This window comes from Grus americana, chromosome 19 (assembly GCF_028858705.1).
Source record: "Grus americana isolate bGruAme1 chromosome 19, bGruAme1.mat, whole genome shotgun sequence".
Taxonomy (NCBI): Eukaryota; Metazoa; Chordata; class Aves; order Gruiformes; family Gruidae; genus Grus; species Grus americana.
This window is the reverse complement of record NC_072870.1, coordinates 4,361,871-4,375,892: the sequence shown is the minus strand read 5'-3', so window position 1 is coordinate 4,375,892 and position 14,022 is coordinate 4,361,871. Positions and strand designations below refer to the sequence as shown.

General features: G+C 39.7%; 1 protein-coding gene across 8 annotated transcripts in view; it reads left to right on the top strand.

Moving 5' to 3' along the window:
- The window catches only part of SPECC1 (sperm antigen with calponin homology and coiled-coil domains 1), a 100,623-nt gene that overhangs the window by 27,391 nt on the left and 59,210 nt on the right, over positions 1–14,022 (top strand). For 2 of the 8 annotated variants that reach the window (XM_054847417.1, XM_054847422.1), the window contains exon 1: positions 9,219–9,519. The exons of 5 other annotated variants lie outside the window; for them this stretch is intronic. In XM_054847417.1, coding sequence (XP_054703392.1) covers positions 9,480–9,519 — 40 coding nt within the window. In that variant the 5' untranslated portion in view covers positions 9,219–9,479. Of the gene's footprint in view, positions 1–9,218; positions 9,520–14,022 lie in introns of those variants that run through there. One more of the 8 variants, XM_054847418.1, reaches the window with a different exon arrangement.

The following is a 14,022-nucleotide window of genomic DNA, read 5'->3' as shown; positions in this document are numbered from 1 at the left end:
TTAAATACAAAGGGTAAAATGGTTTATGGAGGTCAAGTTACATCTGGGTATTGTTTTGCCAATTTAAAATACAGCATTACATCTGACCTCATATATTGCTTTGCATCAGCATTTGTAGAAGTATGAATGGGAATGTTAGTGCTAAGTGAAAAGAATCTAAGTGTGGAGCTATGTATATCGTGTAGATAAACATGAAGAATATGTGCTACCCCTCTAAAATTCATTTTAAGCTAAAGAGAACTGTCCCAGATCTTATAGGGGCTATTATAGGTATGCATAGAAAAAGACCTGTATCTTACACATCTTAATTTTCACTGTGGTTCCATAGTCCAAAAGGGCGCTCGGAAATCTAGCTATATTCTGAGAATATGTGTCAGTATCATGGCCACGGAATGGTGCTAGATATTAGTGAGCAAGGTTACAAAACTGAGTGCTACTTTTAGATTGTCACACTGTGAAAAAATACCAATAGGCATATTACAATACAGCATATTGTTGCTAAGAGGAAAACTAAAAATCAGATATGACAGAGGGCACAACATGTTCCTGAGAACATTAAGTAAAACAGGAGAGAACATTTTCAGCTGCTATATTTTATTGAAATGGCATTCCAAATAGTCTCTGATTGTGATCAAGATTACACTGCAATGCTAACTGACTGTGGAGCTAATCCAAGTAAGAATGTTCCTGTAGCTGGGAAATGCAGATGTTTGTGTACATAGCCAACTGTGTAAATCTTGAAATTTTGTTCTGAAACCACTTTCTTTGGTCTTCATCAGTTCTGCATTTTCCTTTTGTGTCTTAACTGCAGGCATCAAATCTTCTCGCCCCCCCCCCCCCGCCCCGCCTTCTTGTTTGTGCTCTTTAGATTGGGCTTTCTTTGTTATTCAAGTGAGCTATTTGCTTATTTTACTCAAATAATATCGTATCAGTTCCAGCTAAACTCTGGTAGTACTCAGTTGGTATTATAGTATTGTGTAAGATAAATTAAAAGAAACAAGGTATGGAAATAAAAAAAGCTTAGGTTTCTTCTTTGGGTGTGACTGTCCAACATTTGTGTGTTGACCTTGAGCAATAGCACGTGTTCCAAATGGTGCAGATAATAAATAATTGACATCAAGATTGCTTGTTTAAATAGGCTTGTTTGTATGCTGCCCTTCGTGGATTTTAAGTTATTCATTCTAGCCTTTTGCGGACATAACTACCCCTGTCTGCCTTGTTGGAAGCTAACACAGTAAATCATAAGCAAGTTAAAGGGAGATGAGGCCAATCTCATGTATCCATTCTTGGCGAGTGGAGTTGAGCAAATGGAACTGGAGACGGATTCTGGCTGGAAGTTCTCTGCTGTGATGTTTGGCTTTGTAACTATTTGGCAGTTTTGAAATCCCAAGTAATGGGAAATAACATGCAGGGAGAAATAAATGTCTTAGATACAGCTTCCTTATCTGCAGTGTTATGTCTTTATATGTACTGTCCTGAAGTAGCAATTTGGTTTTACGTTAAAGCCAAACTTAGAGCTCTTGCATTGCTTCTAATGTTTCAGTAGATGAAAAAGAGCTGGAAAAATTGCGAAGCAGGATGAAGAAGTCACTAACCTTGAAAAATGTTTATTTTAATGCATGTATTTGTAAAGCCATCCAATCTATGAAGCCATATAGTAAATAAATTATTTTAAAATGTTTTAAATAGAGAACTTTAGAGAACCAGGAGTCTCTTCTCCTTAAGGTTCAAGACTACAGGAAATCAGTGATTTTTCAGATTCTGATCCTTCAAGGTTTGCAAGCCAAATAACCTTAAATACTGCTATTTCACAGAGAATTTCGAAGCTTCTTATGTCATCATATACTTCTTATGAAGAGCATTGCATGGCAGTACTGGTATGCAAATGGAAAATTTGGGGTTCAGACAAGTGAGATTACTTGCTCAATGGGTCCTAGAAATAATTCTAAATCCGTGCTCTCAGTTCTGTCACTTGCTTGAGTTGGGAGTTCGTAGGGAGCACTTTCTGAAAATTTCCCTCAAGGCTGCCTAGTTTAATCATGCTCATGTGCTTCCTTGCTGTTATTTCAGTGCCAGCAGCTATTATCTGTCAGGTACAAAAAAAATCTTATGCTGGATGTTAGAAAAGAGATACCGCCAGGATGTGTGGCTGGGGCAGAGCTGCGAGCACGTAATTCAAAAGCATTCAGAATACTTCAGGCATCCCCATTTCTCACAAATATATTGTTCTGCCAGCTACAACATGAAGTATCAGTTATCATTGAAATGTAAGTAACAGATAGATGTACTTGTTTTCTCAGGCTGCTTCCTCAGCTTATCTCTTTATTCCTAAGTAAAGTCTAAATCTGTATAGACCTATTGAATTTGCCTTAGAAACAGTAGGAAACTGTCAATAACAATGTTATAATCACCAAACTTATTACTTATAGAGATCTTGGGTATTTTACTGACAAGCTCATGATCACTCTAAAGCTCAATCCATGTTAGAAGACGGGTACTATACCTTCTTGCAATAATCCTGGGATGTGTTATATCTTTGGAGGCCAGCAGAAGCCAAGATGCCAGCAGGAATGTGAGGGATGGCCTACTCATCCCGTGCTCCATCAGAAATGGCCATTTATTTTTATGCATAAAATGGGAAAATCAATAATTGGCACACATTTTCAGCCAAAGCAACAAAAGTGTGTTGCGCTCTGTGCGTGCCTGCTGAGTTGATTAACGTCAATGGTTGGAGACAGTGCTAACAGAGGAGGCAAACTCAAAGATATTAACAGTTTCAATTATCCCCTAGGCATCTAGCATTGACACTCTGAACTCTGTGGGTTACCTGGACAAAAGCTACTCATCTTGGAATGGAACATTGCCAGCATTAGAAATGAAGCTGTACAAAACATGCTGTTGTAATACGCCCAGTAACTTAAATAGTAAAATAAAAATACCATGAAATTTGGCATGATCAATGAAGGCTATAGAAGGACCTGAAGATTATATTCTGTTGTGGAACAGTTTGGTTTGAATGTTCAGTTCCAATATGAAGAGCTTCCATTTTCATGAGTTTTTTCTGTGAATTGTCACTCACTTTCCTGCCCACTTGTCAGAGTTAACGTCCCAATGACTAAATATGATACCTGTATAACTTCAGTTCCTTCCTAGTGCTAGTAGAGCGCATACTGTTAGTCCATTTGTCCGTCACTGATTGTTTGCCATGTAGTTTATATAAAAAGAAAAATCTTTATTTCCCCCAAATGTAGCTGCTTATAGCTTTTCTGTGTTGGTAGTCATACTCAGAAAAGAGAGGCTTCAACTAAATGAGGCTGACTGGCCCCTACGAGTGTTAGTGCTGGAAAGTATGGGTGTCACTTGGGGAACTTGAACAACTTCAACTGTGGTTGATTTTAGAGGGGAAACTGGTGTATGGATTTATTGCACATATCACTTATTAGATATGCTTCTTACCCATCAAAATTGAAAATGTGGTAGACTACAGGTTTCAGAGCATCCTGCATGTTTATAGAGCTGTCACTTCAAGATTCCTATTTGAGTAATATATAGAATCTCTATCAAATTTACTGTCTGTCTTCTTTCTGCTAATTTCTCTGCTTGGCAAGTGAAGGTAACCATTTACGTTAATGTGAAGCTAATCCAGACCAGAAGCTTTCTTTACATGGTCAGAAAACTCAAGAAAAGTATTTTTCTTAATAAAAGCTTTCTTTAAAAAAATCCTTGGAAAAAAAATCTAATTGACAGTTCAATTCTTCATAAGATGCTAATGCCCCCCAATTAGAACAGGAAAAAGGAAAGTGATTTCTTTTGAAGGACAGCTCTCTGACCTTGGGGCCCTTTTACTCTCTCATACATCAGTTTTTGACAGGCCCTGCTTTTTGTGATCTGTCACATCAAAGGACTACTATAGGTTTGTAGAAAGGTCGCTGTACTTTGCATTCAGTCTAGTTACTGTCTCATTTTTCTTGTGAAAGATAGAGACACTAATGAGGCTGGTGTGTTCTGATCCACAAGACTTCACTAGAAACCAAATGACTGATCTCATCTGGGGTTTCCCAGGAACAATAAATATGCTTTAAAACTTCATCTGGAAGGCTGGTTATGTTTTGCTACCCTTTCCAGGTACAAGACACAGCTCTTGCATAATTATTATTTTTTACCAAGGAAAAGATATTCTAGCTCCAGAACTGATACAAAAAGGAAAGGAAGACACAAAAAAATTGCTTTGTCAAGATGTCATTCAAATAGGCAAAGTATATTGCAGGAATTTAACATGGAAAACAATGTGGAAATACATGTCTACATCCACAGCTCTACATGTAGCTGGATATGCATGTTGACATCTACACACACTTATAAATATCTGCATGGTTGTTTGTAACATAACAGTGCAAATGTGAATCTGTACCTTAACCTCTGTGACATTACTTAGCAAAATACCTCCTCTGTCTGTAATTGCCCCACGTATCAAATAATCAGGCTATGTTTTAGCACCATTTTAGATGATTTCACCCACTAACCTCTAAAGTGAAGGCTCAAGAATTTAGGTAGATCAAATTTAGCATTCCAGATTCGATTTAAGGCAGCTGTTTGTCAAGCTTCTCTTATTTCTTACAATGATTTTTTTTTTTCTTGTGATAGCCTGCATACTCAAATGCATATGTTTGTTGCAAATTCATACAGGAAAAAGTTCCTGTATGATGTTTGTTGCCATGTTAAATTTTCACGTTCTAATCTTTGCTCCTTCTTTCTGTAACCCATGGACAGTTCTACATCTTAGAATGACTTGGAGCAGGCACTGCTTCACATGACTGTTCTTCAGGATTCTTTTTCCCCTCTGATAACTATGTTACTCCGGTAGGATATTTTAATCGGAAAAGGCCCTCGTTCCAGTAGGGCAGAAGGAGGTCGGTAGTTCTTTAATGAAAAAATAGCAGTAGTCTTACCATTAAACTCCAGTATCGGTTGGCTTGAGATCTCAGTCCCATGATTCCTTGAACTACAGAAGTCTATCGATGGATCCTCTCTTGTTCTGAGGGTGGCATATGAAGGTTGACTGACATAATTGTTCTTTTGTTCTATTGTTGGCTGTATTGTATGAACCTTTTCCCGTAACTGGGAATGGAGTGAGCACAATGCATTTTAGTGGCTGTCTGTTGGGATTTCCAATACCTGATCCTGTTAAGGATAACAGTTTTTTTGAGAGGCATGCACAGGCTGACTGCAGTCATCTTGCATTATTAAACAAGTAAGAATTAACTTCTGCTGACAACACTGTCTGCAGTATGTACCTTTTTCAGTTTTCTTGCTGTCCTAATCTACTTCACAATTTACGTTTACTGCACTGAATCTGTATTGACACATTTTAGGATTTTTGCATGCAACTTCTTGTTAAAACAATCTGTGAAATAGAGACCCTTTTCTCTGCTGTATATTCCCCTGAGAATGACTTTGGTGGCACGTGTTTACCACCCTGGGACCTGAGCCAGTTAAGAGGATTCAATGTGTGGTAGGGATACTGAAATGCTAAATCTTAGACTGTAATGACTTAACTCATTAAATTGTTGACAGTTATTTGCTCAAGCCAACATGTATAGGGAAGATCCATTACAGCTGTAAGCAAACTGTGGTGATCACAAAAGCCTTGCTAGGGATACCTAAACAGAAAGGAGAATGCTTCCATGGTCCACAAATAGTACAAATCTACGATCTTTCAGTCTGTTTTCATTTCTTTTCAGGCTTCTTTAGTGAAGTTGCTTAGCAAAGTCAACACAACCTTGTGTTGACTACCTGCCCTAGGTTAATTATCAGCTTTCCTTCAGCTGGTTTGAAGAGAAATGATCCTTAACACAAATTTTCTAGGTCTAAAAGTATCGCAGCCAAAATGCCTTGGCAGAGTGCCATTGTGTTTGCACTTAAAGAATGGGAGGGAGCAAAAGAAAGGAACGCAAAGCTGGCCAGGTCTAACAGGCATGCATGTCAGGAGAGGGCTTGGCATTCCTTGTATAATTTTTTTTCCACTGTTTTTTTTTTCAGTAACTTTTGGCTTACATTAGATTTTAATACAGTAAAGTAAGAGGGAGGGATTGACAGCCACATCTCAGCTGGGTTCCTGGAAGGCTGTAGTTCTGTGCCATGAACTTAACTATGACCTCGCCAATTATTCTCACAACAAAAATTTAGTTTTTAGCATGGTTAAAAACACATTTGCTCTTTCTTCTGGATTTCAACATAGATGTTATATTCCTAATACTTTGGGGTCCACTAGTGTGCATATATACACATCTCTGTAGATTTCTTTTACCATGCTACATATGTACTTAGCACTTATAAAATCTTTAGCATTAATGGAAGAAGTAGAGCATGATAGTGTAGACACTGGTATTGATAGTCAATGTCCACCATTAGGGCCCATTCAGTTTAGTATCAGTCTTGGCCAGAAGGTCTAGCCCTTGGAGGGTCCTGCTCAGCATCTATAACTTCTTTAGACCTTAGCCTTCTGAAGAGACTGTCAGCTTTCTGCCACTGCAAGTCTGAGATCATTCTGTGGCATCTTCACACTTTTTCTTTTGAGCATGGGTTACAGTTTCAACATAAGTTTTGCTAATTCATTTGCTGTGTTGTGAGAGGAGGATGCAAGAAAAGGTTATGCCTGGCGAGTAAGTCCTGTCATTTGACTAGTGAGAGTGAGTTGGAAGAATTATGTATGTTGCACCTTGAGTAATTCATTCCCATTCTCACTACATAGAAAAGGGATGTTTGTGGGGTTTTATTGGCAGTCCCACAAGTGGATAGTGCAAAGGGATGAGTCAAATCTCATGCCTAGGAAGAAATCAGTGAATCTGCTTTATAGAGATGAAATTGTTCATTCATTCATTTTTATACCTTTATTACTGAGGAGGAAGGGAAGGTGATGTAAAATGTTCAGATAACAAATAGTTACCTAAAGATTTAGCCATGTGTTTGTCATAATTTATTACCTAGCCACCACACTAGAAGTCATACTTGCCATTATTCCTTTTTCTTTTTCCTCAATTTGAGCTGCAAGCTCCATAAACAGTAATCTCTTATCCATGACTTCTGCTCAGGCTATAGCCGTATTTTAAAATTCATACCTCACCTTTCACTGTGGACTTGAGCTAGAAGTCTTTTGCCTGACATCATTCTCCCTATCATGGTGTTAGAATGTTCTGACTTATATTTCATGCCACTGTCAAAAATAACAGATTGGTTCTTCCAGTAATGACTCTTCTATAGTGCTCAGATTTCAGGTGTGTTTGCTCTGACTCAGTGATTACATTTTATAATTATTCCAGGCTTGCACCCCATACTGTACTGGGACCCTGTTACTCTATTCCCTTTTGTGTTACAGAAATAGAAAGCAGGTGTTGAAATAATAAATGTTCAGTGTCAGGATTTATCAGCCCAAGAGATGATCTTGGCTAATGCAATCCCTCTGGTGAATCTTGTTGAAGAAAAGCAGAAGTCACTCTTTAGTCTATAATAGAAGAAAATCTCTTTTTCTTGGAGATAGGTTTCAACAGCAGTTGGAGGACATTTGTATCTGTACCTTTGAGAAGGACAAGCTCATACCATCCTAATAAAATGCAAGACTTAAAAGACCATAAGATGACTTTTAGAAAAAGAATGCACTATCAATGATCCATTTTATAGAACTTATATCGCTTATTCATTAAACAAAGCATACTTGGCATGTCATAAGATAAAGTGGACAGTTTTGTTTAATGTCATACAAATATAGACAGCTGTATGAGAACTTTCAGCTTCATCCCTAAAGTGTCAGAGCAAGAACAATGGAAAATTTAAGACTGACAACTAACTCACCCTGTTATACTGAAATACCAGCAAGATTCTGTTTCTATTGTATTGAATGATCTCCAGATTTTTGTATTTGAAACAATTGATTCACAACAAGCTAGATTAATTTCTGTATGTTTTATTCTCAATCTGTTTTGAGCCTAGGACACATTAGTTTATTATTTCTGAATTTGTTTTTTACCCACTTGTTGAAACCAAGACTTTAAGATGATTCTGTTAATTGTCCATGTAATGGAAACTGATCACTGGAGTCATTCAGTATTCTTGTTGCCCATGCACATCATGAGTCCATCAGAGAGGAGCATCTTCTTTCTTTGAAAGATCGGCTGTTGGCCAGCCTCTCTGGGTAGGCCTGCCTCATGCAGCTGCTCTTGCAGTACAAGTCACAGTCAAAAATATTGATGATAGAGATACAGTATGTGGATCATATTTGTGGTTACAACTTCTAGATGTAGCAGTGGCTATCAGGTTTGGTTGGTTTTTTCAGTGCTTTTGAGGGAATTTTGGAAATCGCTGTAATAGATTTTTAGGAATAGTAAACCACCACGTCCTTACTTCAACAAAGAGAATTAGGTTTTAATAGTATTCTGTGCATTGTTTTTATCATATGGATATGAACCTGCAACATACTGACTAGCACCAGCTGAGGCTAAGAAGAGCTGGGGATGCTCAAGCTTATCCAGGAATCACCCCAGAAGATATTGCAACAAATCTGATAGGACTTTTCAGAAAGGGCTTATGCTCACAATCATGGTCAGGTTTTCAGAGGAGTTCAATCTCCATTTCAGTATCTTTTGGGTATCTAAGTTTTCAGAAGATGCTCAGCATTTCTGGAATTTGGTCCCCTAATTCTCGTGACAGCGTAGCTAAGGGCTGTCCTTAACCAGACACGTAAGTGTATCTCTACTCAACAGTGTACTTAGATCTATGGGCAAGGCCTGTTTGCTCCATGGTGAGCATGCTTTGGGTGTCATGAATTGGGGGTAAAATGAATTTTGTTTTTGCTTTGGAGGCATTTGGCTGCTCTTGTCTTTGCTGAGGTTCCTTCTGCCCTTCTTCACTCCCAGCTGCATTTCAGTATTTTGTTTTGAAACGTAGTAGTGTATGGCCTAGAAACAGCTCTGGCCATCCACCCCTCTGCAGCCAGGGCTGAAGCCCTGCTCAAGTGTCCCAGCGAAGTTCGTGTCCGTGGTGGAGCTTGGTTCCTGGCTTCAGGGAGCTTGGTAAAATCAGTGCCTTTCTTCGAACCGCCTGCAGTTTGCGCTTGCTGCCCCTGGGTGGCCTGCACTGCTCGTTGAGACACTCCTTTCTCTGCGAGCTCGCTCTTGCTCTGCCTCTCTTTCTCCCCCTCCTTTTATTCCAGCAGTCAGGCAGCTAATTAACTGCACAGGCCGGCCTTCAGTGCATAATATTGTAATGAGGTAGGAGGGAGAGCCACAGCTGCTTCAGCATGAGCAGCAGGCTCTGTTCCTGGTGCCAGGAACTAGGAAGGAGCTGACTTTTTTTTTCCCCTTTTTAAGTTGACTGAAGCGTAGACGTTAAAAGCAGATAGAGGCAGGTCCGCCTCTGGCACCGAGCATGAGCGGGGCGCCGGGGTCCTAGAGGAGCTCGGGGAAGAGTCGGGGGAGTGACCGAAGATGGGCAACCAGCCTGGGCGAGCGGAGGAGCACGACCAAGGTCTGTACGGATCGTGCGAAATGCCGGGGCTGCTGCCTGCGGCTTTCGGGGCTGTAACTGCAGGAGATGGGGTTTTGTTCTCGGGGGGTTTAACCGCAGCGTCCCACTGAGCGGAAACAGAGGCTGTTGTCATAGCTAATGCTGATGGCTTCGAGCTGGCTAGAGAAATTACTGCTGTTTACCTTGTGCCTTGTAAATGCTGTTTGTTAGTGCTCCATACCTGAGATCACAGCACCGTCCTTAGGGAAGCTTTTCTGAAAGAAATCCTTTGCTGGCTGGAACAGAATGCCTACAAGGGAGGGACCTTAATGCCTGACAGATATTATTTTACATAGTCTGCATGATGCAGCTAAAAAGTTACAAAGCAGATCTAGTGCTGTACGTACAACTTGTCAGGATCTGCAGCTTGGCTGCGTTACCATTGTTCGTGGCCTGAGGCCTGAAATTTTTCAGGCCTTAGAATTTAAAATGATGCCTTTGTGGAAGGTCTTCCCACCATTGTCCCTTCAGAAGTGTAGTGCTTTGCATGTTAATCAGTAGCAGATTTTATAGAAAGCCAAGAGCTAGCTAGTATCAGGTATATCTAATTCCCCTTGTGCCAAATGTCTGTACTGTACTCCAGGAAGGCTAGTAATTTGTTCCTGATGCCATAATACTGTTCTGCTTGCCTTTTGATTTATTTTGCTTGTTTCTCAAATGCTGAATGAGGAAAAAACAGTAGGCCTGCTGATTTCTGCTGTTTATTTCTGAGTTTCTGATCGAGCTTAGAACCTTCTCACGTACAGAAAACTGGAATCGGTTGTATTTCCTGGCACTCTGTTTCATACTGTTGCCATGGGAATTTCATTCACAAAAATCTATTAAAGTTGTTATTGCTTGATCAGGGTTTCTTTATAACTTTGAATTAGATCTGTAGCAATTGCTTTAAAAGCAAATACATATGTGCCTGATCTCTAGTATTGCGAAGAAAAGCAAGAGGCAGACATCCCTGCATTGCTACCCTAGGATCTCTCACAATAGATCTGCCAGTGAGTGCTGGAACAGCAGTTAGGTGTAGTGGAGAACTCTCTAGCAGTATGTTAATCAGCAGGGTAACGAAGAACACAAAAGCTGCCAGTATCCAGTCACCAGAAGAAATGCTGCCCTAAGGGAAAGTTGAACTTTAGGCTTGAAAGTATGGCTGCCTACATCCCCAGGCCCTGGAATCATTCCACTGACAGCTATGCTGGAACTAAACATGTTACTGTCATTTGAGGAGGGATAATACTGATGATAAACTCAGAGATGAATAAAAGCATGGGGAGGCACACTGCTAACTTCTGATCAGAGTCTGAGAAAACTGACCATGATTTTGCAGGGCCAGTGGTGGGATTTGAACAGCTTATTACTATTAACATAGATGATAAATGAGCGTGCAGACCCCCTGTGGGTTTTGAAAATCTCTTTCATCCTTTGTTTTCTCTTGCCCTGTGATTTATTTTATTGAAGGGGAAAGGGTTATGCCTTTGCTGCACCTAAATAGTTTTAAAACTCTTCTCAGTTTTTAAATGTAGGCTGTACTAAGTCTTGTTTTAATATGTCTTCACTGTTCATAAGGTATGAATATCACTGAAAAACACAGAGCGTTTTGTGTTGAACTACATGCTCAAAACTGTTTAATCATGAAAAAAGTTTCAGGAACATCTCTGCTGACAGAATAAATTCTGACTATTTCTTGTGTGTGAGAGCTCTGGCTGTGGAAGTCAGATATATGATATAAAGTCATCTGAAGCACGATTTCTGTTGACTTTTGACAACTAGGATGCAAAAACTTGGTTTTCACATTAGAGTGTGATACGCGGAAGTATCTATGTTGGGCTTTGTTTCTGCTTGGATGAACTTAATTCAACTGTCAGGAATGCCTACATCTTGAGTAACTACGGTACTCTAAGTTTGGTCCTTTTGGAATAACCAGAATAAACCCCAGAAATGTTTTTATTGATCTAGTTTATGTTTCAGCTTTAACTACAATCAATCAAATCGTGACCTGGACATTTAAGTCTTTAAAAATCTGATCCTAAGACATAGGTTATAACCTAGAGTAAAATACTTATTTTCATGTACTTTTGAGAGTATGATATACTTTAACAGGCTTTCCTGTTGAGTATAAATAGGAATAACAGGCCGTGGGGATGCATTTGATTAACGAGGCTACAGTTCTATGACAAAGATATAGTTTAGTTTCAAAACTAAATAAAATAATACAGGTCCTAGAAGCAACACTTTCAGAGTCTGACAGTACCCATGTGAGTGATGCTGACTCTACAGCTAACAATCAAGATTTGGGATATAAAGATACAGCTGTGATAACCCCAAGTTCTGGGTGACCTGGTCAGTGCTGTCAAGGAACAGGAAGGAAATCATTGCCCCAAAGCTGAGCAGTTTGAAGCTTACACCTTAGTGCAGAGGAATCTGAAAAAAAATGTAGCTAGCTGAGGGAAGGGATTGTGGAGAAGTGAAGACAGAGAAAGGGAAGACATCCTACATTGCATCTTTCTTGCAAAGTAATCCATTGCTGGTGTCTGAGTACGTTTTGAAGAGAAGATTTACAAGACTCTGTAACAGCTCAATATCATCTCTTTTTAAGTTAATCTACGTGTTCCTAAGAGTGTAAAAGTGTCTAAAAAGGAGTTGAGGAGATTGCTTATAAGGTTAGATTCTACAGGCTTTTCCTGACTTCTAATTTGAAACTAATTTTAAACCATTTTTACAATCATTTGTAAGAACTTTTGTGGTGTGTGACCCAAGTTTGCATCTTTCCTGCTTGCAAAATGGGTAAGTGGTCGCTTTTCCTGCTGTACTTGAGTGCTGTCAATATTCATATTTACAAAGCACGTGGAGGTGTTAGAATGAAAATGCCTACAAAATAGTACAGAAAAAGATGTAAAATAATAGTGAAAATCGCTGCAGTTTGTCAGTAGAGTTAGTTTTCAGTTTCTGAGACTGGCCGCCTCAAGCTAAAGGAACCATTAATATATACAAACATACGCCAGAACACCTGTGAAATAGTGGGAACATTTCATGGGAGTTGTGTGGAAGAATGCAACGTTATCCAGTGCACCAGTATTTATTCAGAGAAGAAGCCTTTCAAATGTTAGTTTGCCTTGGAAAAAGTGAGGCAGTCTGTATTTCTGAACAGGAGTGCTAAGATTCTTTGACATTGGTTGACACGGTGATGGTGGGGCTTTGTTTATCCTCTAAACATCTGCAGGTGATGTGATGATTAATATCTTTGGGAAGAGGTGGAAAAAATTACTCAATACATACAAAAACTTTCTTGAAAGAAGCAGTCGAATGGGAAATGTTAACTTCTGTAGTTGGAACAAGGTGACGGGTGGGGTTATCCAAGGGTTAGACTTTTTTTGGGACTGTGCTTATTTGTAAAACATGCTGACATGGCTTGGATGAGAATATCAAATGTCAGTGCATACACTAAGCCAGTATTGATCTGTTTTCTTGTATCTGATTTGTCCTGGCCTAGGGGTGGCTTCATCTTATTTTTGAGGAAGGGATTCTTCAGAGTAGGATATATAGTATATATAGAAATACGGAGACTTTCAAGATAAAGGGTATTGTAGAAACACATCATTATTTCTTGTGATTTCTGGGTTTTTTTGGAGGGTGTGTAGTCAGACCTTTTCTGGGTACTCTCTTTAGTTTCTCTCATCTGCTTCTCTTCCTTTTTCCTTTCTTCTGAACATGGGAGCCATTCATTTTAACTCTGTTATATGTCAGCACGCCCTTTCTGCCAAGCAAGAGCTCAAGAGAACAGATGAGTTTAATGATGGTGTGGGGGGAAGGGAGGGAGGAGAGAGGGGCCAGCAAAGCTAATGAATCACATAACAGCTTTCATGGAAATACCGACAGCAAGTCATGTCCTCTCCGAGCTCGGGCAGTGAGCTGTAGACCTTTTGTTCCCAGTGGAGCCAACAAACCGCAATTTGCTCTCCAGTGGATGGTTTAATTCCTTAGTCACCTCTTCCTCCCACGAGTCATTCTTGCATGGGGGTTTTACAAATGCTCTCATTCTTCAGAGTAGTAACACACTGCTGATTAAATTGGTATTGAAGAAGTTTATTTTCCCCTGGAGAGTAATTTTTACTTGACTTAAGCTTCTCTTCCAAGGCCAGTGAGGGCCAGCTCTGTTGATTAGTCTTGTGATGTGTCTTGACTGGACTGACATTATTAAATCACTTCAGAAATACCGACAAGCAGATGTCAAATGGCAGTAGCCTTCTCTGCTCTGCAGGCCAGTGGAATGAGTACAGCCAAGAGACTATGTCACAGTTTGGACTGGCCTCTCAGAGGAATTTAGTCATGAGTATGACTAACTTGCTGCCTCTGAAATTACTTGTTTGAGGCAGAGTTAAGTGATAATCTGAGGTCCCCTGATCCCAAGATGAGAGGCCAATGAATGCTACATTAATGGAAGAGATCAATAAGTTCTCTTATGCTAGGGCAAGG